Source organism: Musa acuminata, chromosome BXJ2-10, assembly GCF_036884655.1.
Source record: "Musa acuminata AAA Group cultivar baxijiao chromosome BXJ2-10, Cavendish_Baxijiao_AAA, whole genome shotgun sequence".
In the NCBI taxonomy this organism is placed as follows: domain Eukaryota; kingdom Viridiplantae; phylum Streptophyta; class Magnoliopsida; order Zingiberales; family Musaceae; genus Musa; species Musa acuminata.
Window position 1 is genome coordinate 26,037,922 of NC_088347.1, and position 20,822 is coordinate 26,058,743.

The 20,822-nt window shown below is 39.8% G+C and overlaps 4 protein-coding genes across 5 annotated transcripts; 2 read left to right on the top strand and 2 right to left on the bottom strand.

Moving 5' to 3' along the window:
• Positions 1-1,404: 1,404 nt before the first annotated feature.
• Positions 1,405-5,768, bottom strand: LOC135624728 (UDP-sulfoquinovose synthase, chloroplastic-like). The gene is made up of 3 exons (XM_065128639.1): positions 5,581-5,768; positions 2,375-3,477; positions 1,405-2,020 (listed from the first exon to the last, which is right to left on the bottom strand). The coding sequence occupies exons 2-3, from the start codon at positions 3,422-3,424 to the stop codon at positions 1,619-1,621; spliced, it is 1,452 nt and encodes a 483-aa protein (XP_064984711.1). The 5' UTR covers positions 3,425-3,477; positions 5,581-5,768; the 3' UTR covers positions 1,405-1,618.
• Positions 5,769-7,148: 1,380 nt separating this feature from the next.
• Positions 7,149-12,476, top strand: LOC135624733 (ADP-ribosylation factor 1-like). Of its 2 annotated transcripts, none has more exons than XM_065128647.1 (7): positions 7,149-7,304; positions 7,630-7,783; positions 8,787-8,857; positions 9,114-9,233; positions 9,969-10,087; positions 11,909-11,990; positions 12,162-12,476. In XM_065128647.1, the coding sequence occupies exons 2-7, from the start codon at positions 7,636-7,638 to the stop codon at positions 12,162-12,164; spliced, it is 543 nt and encodes a 180-aa protein (XP_064984719.1). In that variant the 5' UTR covers positions 7,149-7,304; positions 7,630-7,635; the 3' UTR covers positions 12,165-12,476. The 2 variants fall into 2 exon arrangements, with proteins under 2 accessions (XP_064984719.1, XP_064984718.1); XM_065128646.1 differs by having other exon boundaries at positions 7,164-7,304; positions 7,625-7,783.
• A 731-nt stretch (positions 12,477-13,207) lies between these two features.
• LOC135624731 (mitochondrial import receptor subunit TOM40-1-like) lies at positions 13,208-18,889 on the top strand. The gene is made up of 11 exons (XM_065128644.1): positions 13,208-13,507; positions 14,966-15,047; positions 15,118-15,217; positions 15,304-15,399; positions 15,500-15,550; positions 15,679-15,744; positions 17,432-17,533; positions 17,935-18,003; positions 18,082-18,165; positions 18,284-18,379; positions 18,510-18,889. Exons 1-11 carry the CDS (start codon positions 13,306-13,308, stop codon positions 18,564-18,566), a joined length of 1,005 nt encoding a protein of 334 aa, XP_064984716.1. The 5' UTR covers positions 13,208-13,305; the 3' UTR covers positions 18,567-18,889.
• Positions 18,834-20,375, bottom strand: LOC135624732 ((+)-neomenthol dehydrogenase-like). Its single transcript, XM_065128645.1, has 5 exons — positions 20,219-20,375; positions 19,902-20,148; positions 19,754-19,831; positions 19,491-19,676; positions 18,834-19,412 (listed from the first exon to the last, which is right to left on the bottom strand). Exons 1-5 carry the CDS (start codon positions 20,251-20,253, stop codon positions 19,035-19,037), a joined length of 924 nt encoding a protein of 307 aa, XP_064984717.1. The 5' UTR covers positions 20,254-20,375; the 3' UTR covers positions 18,834-19,034.
• Positions 20,376-20,822: the final 447 nt, after the last annotated feature.

Here is a 20,822-nt window from a genome sequence, read left to right on the forward strand (position 1 = left end):
AAGTTACTGAAGTAGTCATGAAGTCAACTACCAAACAGCAAATACTTGTGAAGCCCCATAATGAGATCTCTTACTCTGTTGATGCTTATTTTCTTCCAAAGATGACATGATCAGTATCAAACAAGTTCATTTCTTTTGTTCAGTAGTCTACAAGGATTTAAATCATGTTGTGGCTTGTTAATCATGCTGCTACTATGTTCTTTTTTCAGATCTTTAATCTGCAAACTCAAATGCATGGTTGTGTATGTCCTTTAATTTTACTGACTTAATCATCAGCTATTTTTACGCAGAGAATAAATGCTCTGATCTTATGTTACCTTCATTTCTGGAGCAATTTACAGTAATGACTCAATCCTCTCCTCATCTTTCAGGCCATGGGTTGCTCCTTGGTTGCGCAGGTGAATCGATGAGGACCGACGCACGCACGTACGAAAACAACGGCTGCACACCAACAACTGATTCATTATATCAGTGAGCTAATAAAGTCTCAGAGCAACATCTGCAGTCGATAAAAACTGGACAGAGCAGCCCATACATATGATCAATTCTGCATCCATACATGGATGGATGGCGCTCTCCCAGCTCTCCATCTCCATCCACATCTGGGGAAGACGAGAACGAGTGCATCAGGATAAGATGCAGACCACAGTAGCAGCTTAAATTGCTTATCATTTTGGGGTAGCGGACGAGTACCGTAGGCCATGTTACCAGTGTAGAAGATGCAAGCAATGCTGCTGCAGAGGAGGGCCCTCGTTTCGGTTGGTGCCCGGACATTGTTTGATGTAGCATTGATGGCACTTCCATTCCTGTTTGTCCGATACTACTATTCAATGTAGAGAGATGGGGTCGGTTGTGTGTAATAAACACGCAACTTTGTGTCATTCCTTACTCTGCGAAAGATTACATCTCTCTCATTGCTGGTCTTCTTCATGAGAAACGAAGGCAGAAACTTAGCTGATGGATGGTATGGTCCCTTCAACCCATTATTATCATCCGACCACGCGGAAGTTGTCGACGAGTTTGCGAGTTCGCTCGTGCTGAAGAGGCTTGAAGTCGACTGAGATTAATTTCTCTGGGTAATTACTGCACGAGCACTGCTGCTGCAGTGGCATGGGATGCCGCCGCACCTGTTTCCTCTGTTGCACCGAGTGCAGAGACCGATCCGTGTTTGTCTTGTTGCATATGAACGTTTTGTGCGGCAGCCTCTGTTGCTCCTAAACGAAGAAAGAATCATCTGCAACATCATGGCAATGATCTCTGGGTTATTATCTTTCACATTGAATGCACTTTGCAGGAAATCAAATATATACAGAGATGAGGCACATGAAATGATAATTATGAAAAGAAAAAAGAAATCCTCTGAGCAATCATTACTGAACATAAAATGAGAATGGAATCCAAACATTGAATATGCTACTCTTAAGCACCTCAAAATAGATAGAGAATCGGATATGCTACATCATCCACATCATTCTTTTCGGGCATATAGTGTTTGTTATCTCAACACAATATTCATGTACTCAATTTAAGTTGCCTAGCTAGCAAGGATGATATTTACAAAGAATAATGTCAACTTTCAGATGTTGACATTAGGTTCTTATTCAAGCAAACCCACCATCTACACCGAAACAGTCCGAGTTTTCACACCAATTTTCTTCCACGAAACGGTGGGCATTATCTGTGCTGGATCGACCTGGTCCTTGAACTTGATGGCGAAATTAAGCAGTGAATCCAAGAGCGATTCGGAGAGCAGGTGTGGTCGGAGACCCAGTTCAATGAGTTTGGTGTGTTTGGCATTGTAGTAGTGCTCTTCTGCTTCCACACGCGGGTTTGGCACGGATATGGTCTGCACATCCAGTCCTAGCTTCTTCCCGGCGGTCGTGACCAACCTGGCAAGGTCATTAACAGAAAATTGCTCCGTGAACTGGTTAAACACCCGGAATTCACCTGGCTTGGCTGGATTAGCGACAGCCAACTCAACACACTGCACTGTGTCCCTGATATCTAGATATCCCCGTGTCTGAAAAGTGAAAGAAAAGCTAAATGAGCAATGATTTGGGACCACAGAGAGCACCAGAAAATGTAAAACAAATTGCAGTTAATCCAATGGCTGTGTGTGATGTTAGTCTGATGAATACAAGTTTGGACTACTTGCTAACACCTATTATTTGTCATCTATGAGCTATCAATTTTCTCCATAAAGTATTGCATTTGAGGCTGCAAAAAAAGACCAGCTGATACCTTTATATGCAATATTTAATGATAATAATCAGAGAAACAAACATAGAAACAAAATATCCACTTCAAGAGTTGGTAAATATTCACTTGTATGATAACAATCATAACAGAAATGATGGAAATATGTTTATCTTACCTGACCACCCTTGCCATATACAGTAAGTGGGTGTCCAACTGCTGCCTGCACACAAAACCTATTCAGTGCTGTCCCAAACACACCATCATAGTCAAACCTGTTGCAAAGCTCTTCATGCATGTCAGTTTCATCTGTCCTAACTCCATAAACAACACCCTGGTTTAAATCTGTAGCCCTGATCCCCCAAGCCTTGCATGTAAAAGCAATATTATGTGAATCATGCACCTTACTCAGGTGGTAAAAGGAGCTTGCTTGCTTCGGATAAGGCAATGTATCTGTTCTTCCATTGTGTGTTATGGTTATGTAACCTTCCTCAATATCGATATTTGGAGTTCCATACTCTCCCATTGTCCCAAGCTTCACTAGGTGACACTCCTGGCTAAATTCCTTAATAGCAAAGAGGACATTGAGTGTACCAATCACATTGTTATGCTGTGTATACACAGCTCTTGACCGATCTATCATGGAATAAGGTGCAGATCGTTGCTCACCAAAATGGACTACAGAATCAGGTTCAAAAGATTTAAAGGCTTCGGAGAGGAATTCAAAGTCACATATGTCACCAACAAAGAGCTGGATTGATTTTCCAGTGACAGATTTCCAACGCCGAACACGATTCTGGATGGAAGATATTGGGGTAAGGGAGTCAATCCCAAGCTGGTGATCAAATAGGCGACGGACAAGGTTATCAACTATAGCCACCTCATAACCTTTGTTGGAGAGGTGAAGAGCGGTTGCCCAACCACAATAGCCATCACCACCAATAATCATTACCTTCTTGGATTTGGCGGATGATTCACTAGAACTTTGGGGTGACCCAGTCAATGTACTTTTCTCAATTTCTTGGCTCGTAGGGGTAGCAGTAGCATAAATAATTGACTGTCTCCGTGGTCTCAGCTTACATGACCGAAGGACTGTCCCTGGATATTTGCAGGTTTGTAATGGAACAGAATTGTAGAAGATGGCCGAACATGTATTATTATTTTTAAGATAGGTTTTGGTTGTGAGACAGGAATTTATGCTGCAACAGGGTAAGATAGAATGTGCCATGGGAATGCCACTGCTTTCTTCCTAGTATGGAGAAGATTTTGTAACCAGAAAACCTGCAAATACAAGTTGGTCCCAGCACAAGTACGGTTAACTATCATCCAGCACATGTAAGTTTCAATTGCTCTCTGACAAACAGCTTCATTTGATGTATATATTTATGCCATGATGCCTTAACTTGTGAAGCAAGGTCATAAAATAGCAATAAGCAGTTAAAGCAACACTCTGCCATTTGGTAATAACTAATAAAATAATGGAGAACTATAACATGAGAAACAAGTAAGACAGGTATATATGTGTGCAGCACCTTTGTCAAATTGAATAATACGATGAGACATGTTATAGAAACGAACATTGAGTGAACTTATGAAGAAACAGTTCCATGAGACATCATGAACAAAAGCCTGTACGCAAACAAAGGCCTATGCAATTCATGCCATCGATACATCACAAACCGCCTGGTGGCAATGAAAATCATAGAAGTGAAAATATTACTAAGCAGAGCCCACTGAAGCCTATCAAAACAGATGGGGGGCAAAAAACAAGTTGGGAGGTCTTCTTCACATCAAACAGGATCTAGCTGTTCCTATCTGTATATCTTCTCTATGCTATATTATGTATGATCAAGCTGATCACACATGTCCCCACAGTATCTCATATTAGTGTTACTGTATTGTTTCTATAAAAAATAGAACAATGTTACTTTTTGGATACATATACCAAGGTTGATGGGCTCAAACATATGGCCATATGGTAAAACTGAAAATACTTGTTCTCATAATATAGTTAGCATTTAAGTGATCATCATTATGTATTTGATCACTTATACATGACAGGATTCTCAGTTCCGTTGCATTTTTACAAAAAAAAACAACCTTTACGTAGAAATAGTACCACATCAAAATAAATCAATGTAGATTGCCTCTTTGGTACTCCTCAAGATCCTTGTTGGAGCGAAAAGTTGCTTGGATGAACTCAAGAAACATTTATATCGTACAATCATATAGATTAATGCACACTATTAACGGCAACACAAAAGATCCACGTACTCTACCCCAAATAGTTGGGATAGTTGTGACTATAGGGATTTGTATACAAATTAATACATATTAAACCTCTTTTATACCCCTCAAGGTTCTTGTTGAAACTTAAAAGATTGCTTAAATGAACTCATGAATTAACTATAATTTACTACCATATTAACCGTATTGCATGCAAACACTTATTTCACCAAACTGTTAGTTGTTTTTACTCAAAAATATAATTGGGCCACCCATATTAAGCTTGATTATGCAATTAACTACAAGCATAGAGCTAAATGGTTCTTTTTCCGTCTACACATTAGGGGTGACCACGGTTTGAACCAAACCGTAATTGAACTGGAACCAAACGAGGTCAATGGTTTGGCCGATTCGGAACCGGGGAAAGGTTCGGTTCTGGTTCATAGAAATTGGAACCATGGTTCCAATTCCAAACTGGCTAAATATGAAAGAAAGAGAAAAAAAACACAAATAGGATCTACAATATAGTGGTTAATACCTTAGATTTAAAGCCTATTGACCTAGGTTTGAATCTTAGTTACTTTAGTCTAAATCGACAGTTTTGGTTCCAGAACCGCTGTCACCCTTATGCACCATAACAATAAGGATATGCTGATATAGGTAGGACATGCGGTGAGCAAACAAACTCCAAGTCCTCCTCCAGAGAGAAGCAATTTCGGAGGTTGATATCAAAGACACACAAGCCACGCTGCTCATGAAGATATAATCTTCATCTATGCAGCCTGCCATGAATGTTGAGAAACCATTGCCCATCCGACCATCCAGAACTGGTAATAAGTCTTTGCAGAGCAACATAATCACTCAAAAGATTACAACCTTTTATGCAACAATCCAATGGAAGGTTCTCATAACAACAACAAAACACCGAACCTCGCCACTCCGTCCGAAAAGCTCCGAAAATATCAGCAACTTTTACCGATTTAGCTCAGATAACGAGGTGAAAAGAAAAAAAAAACAAGACAAAAACCCAACGCAAAATTACAGGAAAAAGGAGAACGAGAACGAGAAGGGAGTACCCAACGGAGGTTACATAGAAACTTTTGTCTAGGGTTTACGAACCAAAATAAGAACGGATGAACAGCATAGTAAAAATCTTACCTTTTTCTTCGTGCAGTCGATCTCGCCTACGGTTCCGTCAGAAGGCAAAAGACAATAAATGTAAAGAAATTTCACGGATCAGAAGTGAGCAGGAGACGGTCTGAGAGCTTTGAGATACTAAAAGATAGGGAGAGGTCGGTAGGGTTTTAAGCCGATTGGTGGGAGAGGAAGGCGAATATATTGGTGGATATTCCCTGCTCCCACAATAATAACACAAAATGTTGGCTGCGGAAACAACAAGATTGATAGAATCTGGACGGTCGGATCCGGAGATCAGGTCATCCCCGTGATAAGGAATCACAACCGATCAAATCGGTTCACGGGACCCAAATTTTTCTTCGACTGGTTTATGCACTCCAGCTGTTTGACAAAACTCCCTCCTTACAGTAACATCCATTGTTTGATCGCAGAGTATACACCACTTGTTGTTTCTGCATCTGTACAAAATGAGCTCCATAACCTGAATCTTGTGCTACCTTTTTAGCAACTTGCTTGCACAGACTGGCGTCTTGATACTGCTATAGACCCTTCTTCTTCTTCTTCTTCCCTTGGTTGAGAGTCGTCTGACCTTGCCAGGATGATTTCGTTTGTGCCAGCAACATAGACAAGCACATCCTATGATCCTGCTCATGTTTGCATGGACAAAATGAAAGCTGTTCAGGTAATGTGCAACTTGCAATGAGTAGAGTGCATTGGTGACCAAAGGGAGAGTCGATCAGCTTCAACCATCAAGTGAATATTGTACTGGTTTTTGTGTTCATGGTGATAGGTGGTGCATTTATTTTGACAAAATGATACAATCCATTGCATAAGACCTTATTAGTATCAGTAAATATTACATAGGTTTGTTTCTTATTGTTTATTATCTTCTTCAATTAACTATCGGACATTATAATTGATCATCTAGTTTGACCTAAAATTATTAGATAAATATAATTGACATGGTAATCTAAAAAGGATGAATTAAAAAAAATTTAATTTAGAAATTTTCTTTATAAATTCTCGTATCCATTGTTACGTGAAAAAATTATTTTATTTTCATTCATATTTTTATGGAGTTTGTTTACTACACAAGTGGTTAATGACGAAGGGGACTATGATTACGAAGACAAGCATGAGTTCGACGAGATAAATGAGAGAAAAATTATGATGACGAAATCAAATATTCTCCGTATTATGGGCAAAAATAATGAATGTGAGATATGCAGGAGCAAATTCGACATGTCGCAAAGATAAAAACAATGATATTAGGTATACGCGATGGTTGATAGAGATAATATTATTATAAAAAAAGATCGAAATTTTTAGATGTTGGGAGTTAACTAAAAATATTTCAAAAAATAAAAACGTTTTCCAGCAATTCGCTCATACAAAAAATGCAAATTATTTCATTTAATTTAATTTCAACCCCGAAAATGCCGGTTTGGTGTAACGTGTTCTGTGACGTATTAAGAAAGAATGCCATGACCCGACTTTCAATACGACGGAAGGATGTGGCGTCCAATGAACGCACCGCCCCCTGCCACATCGCCAGTCGTAGCCTAAGTCATGAGTAGAGGAGTGGGTATCAGTGTGTTGACGAGAATGCTTCTCCTTTCCCTATTTATTACGACCCTCTCGCCTCTGCTTCTTTTCTCACGCGGAAGAGAAGGCGAATAGGCGACCTGTCTCGCTCCTTTCAATCTTTCGGCCCCCTCCGCCTACCGCCCCGTCAAGATCTACAGGTAATCCCGATCCCTCCTCGGATCTAGAAGATCGCATCGGCGATCGATTAGCGTCCTCTCGAATTGGGAGTCTCCTTCAGTTTCTTCTGTGGATTTTAGGTCTGTCGATAGATTTCTCTTTTTGGGGATTTCGAACCGGAAACCTGTATGTTAGATCTTGGAATTTTGTGCTCACTTAATGTCTGGATCTCTTCTTTTGTTGGTTAATTAGTACAAATCCAACGCCATGTTTATTCCTGCTCAGATCCGTGGTTTCTTCTGTAGATCTTCTTTTTTTTTGGGGGGGGACGTGATCGATCTTTATGTTTGGCATCTGATAGCGTAGGGAACGATGGGGCTCACGTTTGGGAAGCTTTTTAGCCGCTTGTTTGCGAAGAAGGAGATGAGGATTCTGATGGTCGGGCTTGATGCTGCCGGTAAGACCACCATCCTTTACAAGCTCAAGCTCGGAGAGATCGTCACCACCATTCCCACCATCGGTGAGTATTGGTCGCCTTCCCAAATGGGCTGTTCTCCTTAATATTGTGTTCTGGAATCCGATGATTCTTTTTGATATTCTTTGTGATGACTGCTGGATTTGTCGGAGAGCTGTGCTTTTTGTTTCACGTTTCGGTGGTGAATTGGTGATCGTGCTTTACCTTAACTATTTGATTAACTTGATGTGGACCTGTTTTGTAATAGGTGGTCATGAACATTAATTGTTTTGTTCTTTAGTAATGATAATTATGTTTCTATTTGCTCTAGAACACAGTTATAACTTTCTATGCAATCATATTGCTAATGAGTGCAAGAATTTGAGTGGAACAGTTTCGACACAGATTTCATGATATTGCTGTCTATTGCACCTATCGAGATGAGCTTCTTCGTATGGAAAATGTTCTCAAGGAAGATGATATAGGACACTAGCAACTTGGTTGTCTCTTTAACTGCCACCACGAAAGTGATGGTTTACAATGAACCTTCTGTTTATTTATTACTTTTGTCTCACTGCTTATAGTTGACAAATGTTGTAGGGGGCACTCATTGGATATATTTTAGAGCATACATTCAATACAGTGATAGTGTTAACAATTCTATCTTCTGGAGCTTTTTGGTCATGTTTTTCCATACTGGAAAATTAAATAAGTTTAGTACTTTAATTTCATTTTTTTCTTGTTTAAACTTGACATGCTTTCTTTGCATATCTTTTCCTCCAATACTCATGGAGATTTTCTAAAAATTGATGATCAATTTTATGAGGCTTCCCATGGTGATGATTATGTTCATTTAAATTGTGCTTTTAACTTGTACATGGGCGGTTAGGATAATTTGGCACTATGCATGACTCTTGTCCAGTTGGCGGTTGAAACATGATTTTTTGTAAAAAAATTATGAATTTACTTCGAAGGGTTGTTGGTCTTTCAAAGCAGTTGCCAGTATGTCCTTATAGGATTACAATTCTTATGATAATTCTCTAAATTGTTATGGTGTGTTCTAATGCAGGATTCAATGTGGAGACTGTCGAGTACAAAAACATTAGCTTCACCGTATGGGATGTTGGTGGTCAGGATAAGGTAATGCTATGGTTATGCTAGTGAACCTTTTAATTTTCCAAGTTGCCCACAGTAAAATTATTGTTCAACTTTGTATAGCTGATTGAACATTTGGGCACTCTAAGAACACATCTTAAAAAGTTGCATTGCATATCAGATGCTTTATGTGCAGATATGGCTTCATTACATCAGTATGTTAGTCTGCTAATAAGTAATTAACTTGTTTCGCTATTTCTAAATACGTTTGTTCTGGTGATCTTGTTGTCTGCAAGAACAGATCAGACCACTATGGAGGCATTACTTCCAGAACACGCAAGGCCTTATTTTTGTTGTCGACAGCAATGACCGAGATCGTATTGTTGAGGCAAGGGATGAACTCCACAGGATGCTGAATGAGGTAACCTCTTTCAGAAATAACACTTGTCGTATCAAAATTTTAGTAAAAATTAATTTCTTGCACATGATTTTTTTACATACACTTCCACAAAACATAGCTTAAATAATTATCAAATGGGTGAAATAATTGTGACCCTACAGTACAGCCATCCAAATTGGTGATGTGCCACAAAAAATATATTACATGCATATGCTTATGGAATATCTTGTGTTTTGAGACTTGATCAGAAAAATATATGTATGCATCAGATAAATAAAGGAAAAGCTAGAGTTGATCCTTTTTTTGGGTGTAAGTTGTGTGAGGCGGAAGTTCATCAGATAAAATAATTCAGTAGATATGTCTTCTGAACAATTCATTGAATCATGCGTCTTCTCATTAAAATACTTTGCTCAGGATTACTGCTGAACATAAAACAGAACTGAAAGTTCACATATGCCTTGTTGTGTTTCATAATAATACACTTGAACTTGACTTTTAATTGTCTTTTTCACATTAAAATCCAATGGAATAATGAAGTACCGACATGTGATGTTGGTGCTGCAATGGGATGTGAAATTGAAGTAAAATTCATGTCATTATAATCATTATACTGATGTAACTGTTTGTGATGTTTACAAGCCTGATTTGAAGGTTTTTGGTATCAACTTTTCTATATTCGGATGACATTTGAAACCGTTGTTTATTTACTATGATTAACTGTTTCATCTGTTTTCCTATGTATTCTGGCATTGGTAGGATGAGTTAAGGGATGCTGTCTTGCTTGTGTTTGCGAACAAACAAGACCTTCCGAATGCAATGAATGCTGCTGAAATCACTGATAAGCTTGGTCTGCATTCCTTGCGCCAGCGACACTGGTAAGATATTTGATTGAGAAACTAATACTTCTTTACTGGTCGTCTGCTATAGTCAAGTAAATACTCAGATTTTTTAAGAACTATTTTGTGGCGTCGTAACCTTTTTCTTAAGCAGGTTATAAATACAATAAGAGATTCTTTGCATGATCATTTAAGCTTATGCATAATTAGAAGTATAATTGGATTTTCTGGAAGGAAAATGAGTAGATCATGTATATATTTGATGGTTACATTGATTAACTTGACATTGTATAACCTAATGTTATTTTTGTACATTTTTTGTAAAGGACCCTTGATTTGCACCCATTCATCCTTTCCAACATTTTAAAAAGTGGGTTCGGAATAACTTTTCAGAGAACCTTGATAGGCAAAATATAAATGGGAGAATTTATTAAATAGAAAATTACTAAATATAAAAATGGAAAGAGAAAACTATTGCTGTTGAGATGTTGTAACTAATGAAAGGGGCTGATTGTGAGCCAGATAAGCTGATCTAATCTTGTCATGGAATGTAGATTGGTGATCTCCTTAAAATTGGCCCTAATCAATAGTAGCAGTTGCTGATGCAGGTCTCTGTGGGAATAAAACAGTTACTGATTATAACCATGCGTTATCATTCAAACGTTTTTTACATGGTCTTAACTATCTAAAAGAGTGATTATTTTCTTTGATATCTGAAACGTCTGTTGATTTTCTCTTCTAAGATGTTAGTTTTATCAGCTCTCTTTTCATAGTTTACGCCACAAAAGAGCCAAGAAATTCAATGATTAGTTAGTTGAGCTTGGCTTGCTTAGTTTAGGATCCTCAAGCTTGGCATTCTTTGATCCCCATGTTTGAAATCAGATTTGTGCTAGTTTTAATTGATCCCAGCTAAAGTGCAGTTTGTATTCCAGACAGATTAGCGCAAGCTACTTAGTGGCTTCACTTGGCCATTTGTTGCTCCCCAGTTTGACCATTTGTCTTCTTTCTCATGGATCTAGATCCGGCATGCATCCCTGTCTTTCTTCTTGTGTACTTAATCCAATGAACATATCAAGCTCCAAGTTAATATGATTTTTCTTCTCTTAGATTATTTAGTTCACTTTCCAACTTTTAGATCATGCCAAAAGTATTGATCCATTCAAATCCCATGCTTTCTGAAGCTGGAGAACATGTCTTGTTTGTTTCTGAATGTCATGAACACAAGTCCTTTTTTTGTTTGTTTGCCATATCTTCATGCAAGTTCAGAGTGACACATGGTTCAGCCCAACTCTTGGATAAGGTAGTATGGGAGAGGGGCAATTCACTCAAAGCTTTACATTTGGCGAAATACAATGGGAATAATGCATTTCATTTTATTTTCTAAAACTTGCTTTATCTTGCATACTTTTGACTGCCAATCCTCAGCCTGTCATCTTTGCTGATTGGACGAGCTCCATCTCGATTTCTTATAGTATCTTTGGCATCATTTGCTGTACATATGTGTCCATGCATGTGTGTTCGGAGCACCTATTTTATCTCTATTGATGGAAGTCTGGAAAACTGCTATGGTCTGGTTGTGATTTTCAGTTCTGATTGTGTCTCTACACATCAGTCGTGCTATGTTGCCCATTTTTATTTGGAGGTAGTGTTTCAACTACGGTGATTGTTAAGAGAAGTTTTGATATCCTTTCTGAAACCTCTCATAATACTATCTTGTTAAATTTGTTTGTGTTGAATTGGATTTCCCGGTCACTCCATTTATGCCACCCTTTCTTTTTGTTGTTGATCTAACTGATGATTGATTAAAATATTTAAGGATGTCATAGTTCTGACTAGCCTTTGTGCACTTGTAATTCTCAGGTATATCCAGAGCACTTGTGCTACATCTGGTGAGGGCTTGTACGAGGGACTTGATTGGCTCTCCAGTAACATAGCCAGCAAGGTACTTTTTTTTTTTTTTTCTGTTCACCCTAATAATGTCTCTCAAGTCCACAAGAGAGCCAATTGAATCGTTCTTATATTATTATGGCAAAATGGGAGAGGAATATCCATTTCATCAATTAAGTTGCAAGCATAATTAAACAATAGATGCTGACATTAATTATCTTGACAGTGACCAAAGTTGCTCAACGGCCCTCAACAGCAGACAAAATTTGGCATTTCAATGTTGGATGCTTTGGTGAATCGTTACCAAGACAACAAAATTTGAAGGTTCCACTGGTTACCAAAACTTTAAAGATATCGGCTGCCTCAGACCTTTTATACTTTTATCTATCTACTCCTTTTTCTGGATATATCTAGGATGATGATACTCTTGTCATATATTTCTCACACCACTGGGTGCCCATTATGTCATCTGATATTTCTTACTTAAAACTGGATGTGCATGAAAGTGACATTTTGAGTAATTTGACCAGCTCTTTTGATACTTGTCAAGTCTGCTAAATTGCCCCTTCCAGATCACCCGACAAAAAGGGGCTGTCAACTGTTAAGGGCAACAATTCCATGATGCCCCACTCGGTGAACGACCAGAATTGTCTTTTGAGTAAATGTGGCTCTAGCTGCTGGACTCGTCTCTTGACATGTTATCAATAAAAATGCTTGTTTAGTCGATTTAGTTTACAAAGATACTCAACCTTTATGCCTCCTCACTTGTCTCCGGCATGGTCACTATAGTGAAAGCAAGGCATTTGGGCGAAGCTGTTTTGGGTTGCTCTTATCATGCATTTGGACAAAGCCCATATGTTAAGAAATTGCACGTATCACAGATCAACAAATGCCATGGTTCTGATTCAACGTCTATCTTGCCTGTCCGCCTTCACCCCGGGATCTCTCTCTCTCTCTCTCTCTCTCTCTCTCTCTAGAAGGGCTTGGAGAGTGAGCGAACACATTCTAAACAGCTGGGCTGAAGTCCGGCTCAATAACAAGTGACTCAACTTTTTACGTGTACGGGGTTACACGGGTTATACCAGTTCAGATATTTAGGATTGTAAACTCAAAATGTTAATGTTCTTCGCCCATAAGTGTAAAAAACGCGCAGATCTCACGTGATCAGGCGCTATCCTTCTTCGCCGTTGGATGAGGACACGGGAAAAGTGAAAGATCGTCGTCACGACGATGAAGCGTATGATAACCCGCGCAACTTATACACGTAGTTGAATACCACCAACGGTGTTAAGCGCCGCCTCTTCTCCTACTTAGCCCTAAACCCTGTCCCCCCTCTCTCTCTCTCTCGTCTTTGGAAACCCTCAAGCGAAATGGGATCTTCCGTTAGTCACGCCGGCGCCCCGCCGCCATCGCCGGCCGCGGCTCCTCCTCCGCCGATTCCCGTCGGTCTTGCGGCTGCGCTCCCCCCGAATACGGAGATGCAGGGCGATGCCAAGGGCGTCTCGGAGAAGGTCGACTGGTTGAATCTCCCCTGCCCTGTTGCGTTCGAGGAGATCCAACGCGAGGCGTTGAGTGAGTCCTATTCGATCTTGTGCTGTAGCCGTGTCTCATTTTGAATTCATTGGCCTGCTTAGTTGATTACAAAGTGTGATAAGATGATAGAACACGGTTGGGAGCTTGTTAAATTTCCTGGAAATCTTAGTATACCTGACGAGTGCCATGTTTGAACTCTTGTCTGTGAAAGGAAATCCAAGAAAATAAGCCCCATTGGTTAGATTCTACTTCACAGTAGTTTGAAACCCTGTTTCTTTCTCATGAGTATTCTGTGTTGCTTAGCAGAGGCATTGATTGTAGGTATGGGCTAATTGGGCTAATTCAACGAATCCTAGTTTTCGGTTGAACTGGTTCTAACGTATATTCTTGTCCATGTGCTTTCTGGGCACTAGGGTAGGTAGGTTTTGTACTCAGACTCGTCTGAACTTACACTTGTCAGTTGCTGATTGTTGTGGAAATTGGATTCTGTAATTAAGAATGAGCTTGATTCAGGATAGTGTATTTTGGCCAGCCTTTGTATTTTGGGGGATCTTGTAGCCATGATAAATGGTTGTTATTGTTATCAGGTTTTGGGTTTTATTTTGCTTGTTCTAAGGACTGAGCCTTCAACATCCTATGAATCATCAAATTATGTTTTCAAATTCTAACTTATGATAACAGGAAAATAACTTATGATGATAGAAATGAAGAAATCCAACCGAATGGATTAAGGTGAGGCCCTCACAATGTGGTTTCCCAGATCATAACATTGCAAATTAAATATGTAACCGTATAGAGACATATATGGAAATGGAAGTTTATTTTTCTTCGAAATTGGTATTTTTCTTGTGGACAAGGCTAATTAGTGAAGAAGTTCATCGATTCTGGGCAGTGAAGTGCTTTTACACACATCTTTGTTAATGTGTGCTGATGTGTGAACTTTTGATCTTGGCTCTTCCTTAAACAGATCTCTTTTCCTAGCTAATAAAAAATGCTTTCTGTCCAATGTACTATATTTATTTGAGAATTTGGTGTATTGATTCATATGTCAGTTGTGGTTCAACTATATAAGATAACATGATCTCTTTTGCGAGCTAACTATTTTTGCAAGCCGAAAGTGAGGGGCCGTAATGGGATTGGAAATTAGTGGATTTGATAGCTGGTTTGGTTCTCACCTTAGAGTGAGAAGGTAATTTGACGAGTGGTTGACGCAAAGCTCCTTTTCTATCATTCTTGACCAAAAGTTTGGATTCAGAATTTTGTGTGATACTAACCCTTGTTCCATTTAGAACTTATATGTAGATACAACTAGACCTTACTGAGCTGTCTTTAGATGCATAAACTTTTTCATGAGGGGGTAAAGGGGCCTTTGAAGTTTCTAGGTAAGGAGTGACTGAGGAAAATTGAACTAATAAAACTGATACATCAATTGTAACAAAAAAAAAAAAAGAATATGTTTTGCATGAGTTCTAACATACTTTTGAATGTGGTCTTCAGTGTCCTTGAAGCCAGAGCTCTTTGAAGGATTGCGTTTTGACTTTACAAAGGGGATAAATCAGACATTTGCTCTCAGCCACAGGTAATTATTGATTGCTCGACCATTAATTTGTTGTTGCCTTATTAATTTTGAGCTGACAACTTTTGATCAGTGTATTCATGGGATCAATGGAGGTTCCTTCACAGTCTTCTGACATTATTAAAGTTCCTACTGCACACTATGAATTTGGTGCAAACTTTCTGGATCCGAAGGTTGGCATTCTTGTGCTGTGTTTTTGGAATAATACAAATCTTAGATATACATGTAACTCTCATGGATGATTTGATATCAACTATAGATGATGCTTATCGGAAGAATACTGACTGATGGAAGGCTGAATGCACGAGTCAAATGTGATCTGACTGATAACCTTACTTTAAAGATAAATGCTCAGGTTTGTTACTAAAATTCTTGATAGTCCTGTATTGTTTGAAGAAGAAATATATTGTTGGTTTGATCAACTAGTAAGTAGTAACTTCTTGTTCTTTTGCCAGCTGACAAATGAACCACATTTCTCTCAAGGAATGTTTAACTTCGATTATAAGGTTAGTTTACTTTTAGTATTGCTTTTAGCACCTTTTTTTTTTTATTTCATCTGATGAAAAGTCTCTTTTTCAACATTTTGCAGTTATATATTTTCTATCATCTATAAGTTTTATTTTCATATATGTAGGGACAGGATTTCAGGTCTCAATTTCAAATAGGCAACAATGCCTTCTATGGTGCCAATTATATCCAGGTAAGCTTGGTGAAGGTTGCAGCATATTTTTTGGTTTCAGCATGGTCTATTGCCTACCTTATAGGGCATCCCATTTTGATCTACAATAGTTCCGTCATGCTAAGTAAAATAGGAAAAATTCAATTTAACTCCTGTTCAGTGGAGCTGCTTGTCACCCAAGGGTCTATTCCACTCTTACCTGCAATGTATAAGTATAACTTTGACTACTTGATGTATCCTTCATGTTTAGTGTGCTGCACTTCTCTGTGGTTTCAGCACCTAAACTTTGTTAGGTTGAGATGGTACCCTCACCTTTAACTACTATAAGTTCATTTAATTATATGTCTGCACACTGGTTTTACTTATAAAAGTGTGGCTATGCTTTTCTGCCTCTGCATGTTATGCACCAATTTGAATATTCTCTTGCTTTCTGCTTATGCATATTCACCTTTTATCTATGGTAACAAAAATCTGGTGAAGTCCCTTATACTCATGGGTTCACTCGTTCTAATATAGGAAGCCCACTTCCATCATATGGGTTTTTCATCAGTTGTCATTTTATAAGTTTACATTACATGTGCATGGTCATGATTCAGATTACTTTTGTAGCTTTGTCATACCTTTGTTCTTTGGTTTATACTTGGCAATAGTATATTCTGTAACATGGCTAGCAAATAATGTAAGGTTTTTCCGAACTTTGGTGCTCTAAATGAATAGGAGGAATAAGAAGTCACATTAGGTGTTCTGCTTGAAGTAGAAAAGAAATGAAACCACGTGCTAGAGAATTTGTTGATCCTTCAAACTCTACAAAGGTTAGCAACAGAGAATTGACATCACTCAACCATCATGTGAATAACTATTGAATTCAACTAGACATTTCTTCGAAAATATTTTTACCAGATTCCTGTACGTCGTCATAATGGATGCTGAATCGACAAAATAAAAACTAACAGAATGCCACTACCCTTCTAGCATGATATGGGTTATGAGATATTGTTTCCAAATCTATTTTGTCAAACAAATATAGACATGAGATCTAATTACTTCTTCATTTTGAGTGGCCGAGGGATTGTACCATTCATACAGGAAGGAGCATCTCTTGATGTTTGTATTGCATCTTTACCATTTAAATGCTTCAGTAAGATGCAATAGTAAACAAGGATATCCCTGGCCACATTGGACCACATCTACAGGGAAATACGGTTGCAGTTAAGCTAGGATAGTTATTTTTCTAAATGAATACAAGTGAAAAAAAACTTCTATTGGAGTGTAGACTTACGCTATCAATTTCAAGTAAGACTAATACTTGTTTATATATATATAAAATATTAGGAGAGTCAGCATAGTTTGTTTATTGAAGCAAGTTGGATGGTAGAAAAAAATCCAAGAAACTAGGACTATTTTGATATAGACTTTGTTATACATAAGAATGATATTTTACATGTATACTCTTATAGAACATTTTGCATATTTTCACTTCCAAATTATCAATTTGCATACACACCCTTAGAATCTGAGATAATATGCATGAGAGATGCAGAAACCGATGCTTGGTCATTAAGGTTTTGAATCTTGAACATGGTTTTTTGGTCTTAAGGCTTCACTTTGATGAAAATGCAGCAGTGAAGTGGGCTTTTGTATTCATTGTTTCTCTTCATATTATACTTATATGGAACACTGACCAAATTATTTACTGTTCATTCTACAGAGTGTCTCACCACATCTATCCCTTGGCAGTGAAGTCTTTTGGCTTGGGCATCAAAGGAAGTCTGGTATTGGTTTCGCTGCTCGTTATAACACAGATAAGATGGTAATCTGCCGCTCCCTTCTCTTCACTTCTCTCTTTGTTTCTTCCTGTTGGATGATCTTACCTGCTCTGGTATTTGGGTTTGCTGTCTGGAGAACCCACCGGCAGTTAAAATTTGGTAAATTTGTTGAGGCAAGTCCAACAGAGGAGGTGTGCGTGCAATTTGGTTGTCGGTTACTTGCTTTCTAGTTTCAATGTAGGCACAAGTCATAATTCTACCTTTAAGTAATGCAAAGGAAACATTTTAGATTTCTATGAAGGCTGTTTCTTATCGTGTAATAGGTTTTGTTTTATTTTTCATTACTCCAATGAATTTTTGTGGGATCAGAATCATGACTAGAAGCTTATATTGTTGAGGACTTGTTAAGGAGTTCACTGTAGGCTTTTATGAATGTTTTGTGCAGGTTACAACTGGGCAAGTCGCAAGCACTGGAATTGTTGCACTGAGCTACGTTCAGAAAGTATCCGAGAAGGTTAGATTTCTAATAATTATAAGAAAAACTTATGTGATATACTCATCTTACAAGCCTTGCCGTAGCTGTATCTTGCAGGTTTCTCTTGCATCTGAATTCATGTACAATCACATGACAAGAGATGTTACATCAAGTTTTGGTTACGATTACATTCTTCGTCAGGTAACTTCCTAATACCAATCAATTTATTGGACATTTACTTGAAAGTTTGGTTTTTTCTCTTTGCTTCCTGGTGAAATATGCCCATTGATTCCGAATAGTTGATGCCCAACTTTTGCAGTGTCGGTTGAGGGGAAAACTCGATTCCAATGGAGTTGTGGCAGCATTTTTGGAGGAACGACTTAATATGGGTGTTAATTTACTTCTTTCCGCCGAGGTGCGTAGGGGTATATGAACGAACGTGATGTTTCAGAGAAGCTTAAATCATACTAGTTTTATGCTATTTGTGTTCCCCAGTCTTTGTGTCTTAGAAAATACCACTAAACTAATTCATGTTATGGTTGCAGATTGATCATTCGAAGAAAGACTACAAATTTGGGTTTGGCATGACGGTAGGAGAGTAGAACCGCTCGTAACATTTACCAGGAGATGAATTGCCGCTGCTTTTGCCACCTGGTTACCGGATTTGCCGGCTTCTCCTTTTTAGGGTTCTTCCGCCCGTTGGAAAGAGGATTTGCTGACTCGTCCACCCATGGCTGGGAACATCATATATCTTACGAGTCTGTTAGAAAGAGGTGGTTCTCTTTTTGTTTCTCCTCTGAGTTGGTTGACGACACATTTGCCGAGCGGATCTTTCAGCAGCCACCGCATAATGTGACATCTTGAGACCATGACATGATTCTTTGGTTCATCATTGATGGAACAGGTCATATTACAATTGTATCAAGATGAATGTCTCAGTTGTTGTCTTTTATTTGGTAGAATTGATGCATCCATTGCCATAATGTGTGAACCTGACCGAGCAACATACACGTTATCTGCATGCATGCCGAAGGACACAAACTAGCAAAACACAAGAAGCAGAGAGCCCATCAGAACTCGGCTTTCGTGGTCTGATCGAAGTAGCACCCGGTCGGGCCGTCGGCGGGAAGCAGAGCCAGCATCACTGGCCCTTTGGCTCCCTCCTCGGTGGTGATGACCCCGGTGTTCCAGTTAATGTCCGTCTTCACGTATCCCGGGTGGACGCAGTTGACGAGCATGCTGGGGTGCCTCCTCGCCAGAACCCGCGTGTAGGCATTGAGCACCGTCTTCGACACGCTGTAGGACGGCAACATCATCGGCCACCCAGTCGCTTCCAGCCTCCCTTCCTTGAGGTCCTCCAGGAACCTCCGCAGCAGGCCTTCTATCTTCTCCTCCGTCAAGTTGTCGATGTCGCTCAGCTCCTCTCTGATGCTCTCGCTCGGCATCCTCTGCCGTGCAAAGCGGAGTCAGTTTGTGCGGCTCTTCATCGCCACCAAGAACAGGGGTGTGAGGAAGGAGGCTTTTACCCTGAGCTCGGATCTAAGAGAGGAGACGTTAACGATCCTGGCGCCCGAGGTTGAGAGCTCCAGCAGAGGAAGGAGCGCCTCCGTCACTCGCTTACAGCCGTAGTAGTTGGTGTCGAAGCACGTCACTGCGCCGTCGTAGGTCTGGCGCAGCACTCCCTGGACGAGGCTGGTAGCTTTCCCGGAGAGCTGCGATGGCAGAGAAGGCATCTCTTTAGGCTTCTTCTTCCCCTTCCTCGTCCTCCGTAAAATTCGAAGGGACTTACCCAGGCCTCTGGATCGATGCCGAGAGATTTCAGTCCTTCGACATCAACCGAAATCCCTGACGCCCCTGCATTGTTCACCTGCAGTTGCAGTGCCAAGTGAGACGGATTCAAGCACTCAAGTGGCGTGTCGTTGGGGCTTCGCTTCTACCAAGATGTCGAGCTTCCCGAACTGGGTTCGGACGAACTCGGCCAACGCTCCGACGCTCGATTCGTCTCGAACATCGAGCTGGTGAAACACGACGTTGGGGATTTGGTGGCTCCCGCGGAGCGACTCCACCGCGCCGGCGCCTCTCTTCTCGTCCCTCGCCGTGAGCACCACGGTGACGCCATGGAGCGCCAGCTGCCGGGCGATCTCGAGGCCGATCCCCTTGTTGGCTCCGGTGATCACCGCGACCCTGCACCAGGACAGTAGGGTCGAGTGAGATTTCGAGGCGGTGAGGCCCCGAGACGTGGCGAAGCACCAACCTCTGCATCTCGCGCTGCTCGTTGCTGCCCACCATGACGTTTGCCCGGTCACGGAAGAGGCGACGGAGATCGGGGACTAAAAGATAAGGGAGAACAGTAAGTCTGCTAAATCTACAGGCTTTTCAACAAGCACATGATACGCACGCATGTCAATGTTTGGCACATGAACTGCATGTGATCCATCTTTAATTAGTAGCTCTTATTACTGCATCCAAGCATACATACATATCCTTCTAATATTCTCTGACAAACAAAAAGGATTTGTAGTGAACTAAATTCCATCAAATAGGGTGCCTTGAACAGATCCCAAAAATAAACATAAAAGTGCTGAAGAGAAATTAAGTCTCCTAATTCTTGGCTTATTAGTTTCCTCAAGAAATTCCTAGCTAGCTGGGGCAATATTAGTCTTCACTGTTGCCTTATTGGACGCATTTGTAATAAAGATTCATTAATTAAGACTGTTCTTCCTCAGGAAATCTAAGACTTTACCCTTTGTTTTCATGAAATGGTTTGTTTTAAGTCCCATGCATAATCCATATATTTCCATCATATCTTCTACTCTGAGCCACTTGTACCAAATCACCAGTAGGTGTAGACAAGTTAT

What these genes read in the sequence shown, in the direction of transcription:
- LOC135624728 (XM_065128639.1), bottom strand. Translation starts at nt 3,424, where the DNA reads ATGGCACATTCTATCTTACCCTGTTGCAGCATAAATTCCTGTCTCACA. An exon ending in TATATGGCAAGGGTGGTCAG is followed by an intron (nt 2,021 to 2,374) that starts GTAAGATAAACA and finishes TTCACTTTTCAG; the next exon opens with ACACGGGGATATCTAGATAT.
- LOC135624733 (XM_065128647.1), top strand. Translation starts at nt 7,636, where the DNA reads ATGGGGCTCACGTTTGGGAAGCTTTTTAGCCGCTTGTTTGCGAAGAAG. An exon ending in ATGTTGGTGGTCAGGATAAG is followed by an intron (nt 8,858 to 9,113) that starts GTAATGCTATGG and finishes CTGCAAGAACAG; the next exon opens with ATCAGACCACTATGGAGGCA. An exon ending in TCCACAGGATGCTGAATGAG is followed by an intron (nt 9,234 to 9,968) that starts GTAACCTCTTTC and finishes TGGCATTGGTAG; the next exon opens with GATGAGTTAAGGGATGCTGT.
- LOC135624731 (XM_065128644.1), top strand. Translation starts at nt 13,306, where the DNA reads ATGGGATCTTCCGTTAGTCACGCCGGCGCCCCGCCGCCATCGCCGGCC. An exon ending in TGTTTAACTTCGATTATAAG is followed by an intron (nt 15,551 to 15,678) that starts GTTAGTTTACTT and finishes TCATATATGTAG; the next exon opens with GGACAGGATTTCAGGTCTCA. An exon ending in ATGGTGCCAATTATATCCAG is followed by an intron (nt 15,745 to 17,431) that starts GTAAGCTTGGTG and finishes TTCATTCTACAG; the next exon opens with AGTGTCTCACCACATCTATC.
- LOC135624732 (XM_065128645.1), bottom strand. Translation starts at nt 20,253, where the DNA reads ATGGTGGGCAGCAACGAGCAGCGCGAGATGCAGAG. An exon ending in GAGCAGCGCGAGATGCAGAG is followed by an intron (nt 20,149 to 20,218) that starts GTTGGTGCTTCG and finishes GTCCTGGTGCAG; the next exon opens with GGTCGCGGTGATCACCGGAG. An exon ending in TCGGGAAGCTCGACATCTTG is followed by an intron (nt 19,832 to 19,901) that starts GTAGAAGCGAAG and finishes CTGCAACTGCAG; the next exon opens with GTGAACAATGCAGGGGCGTC.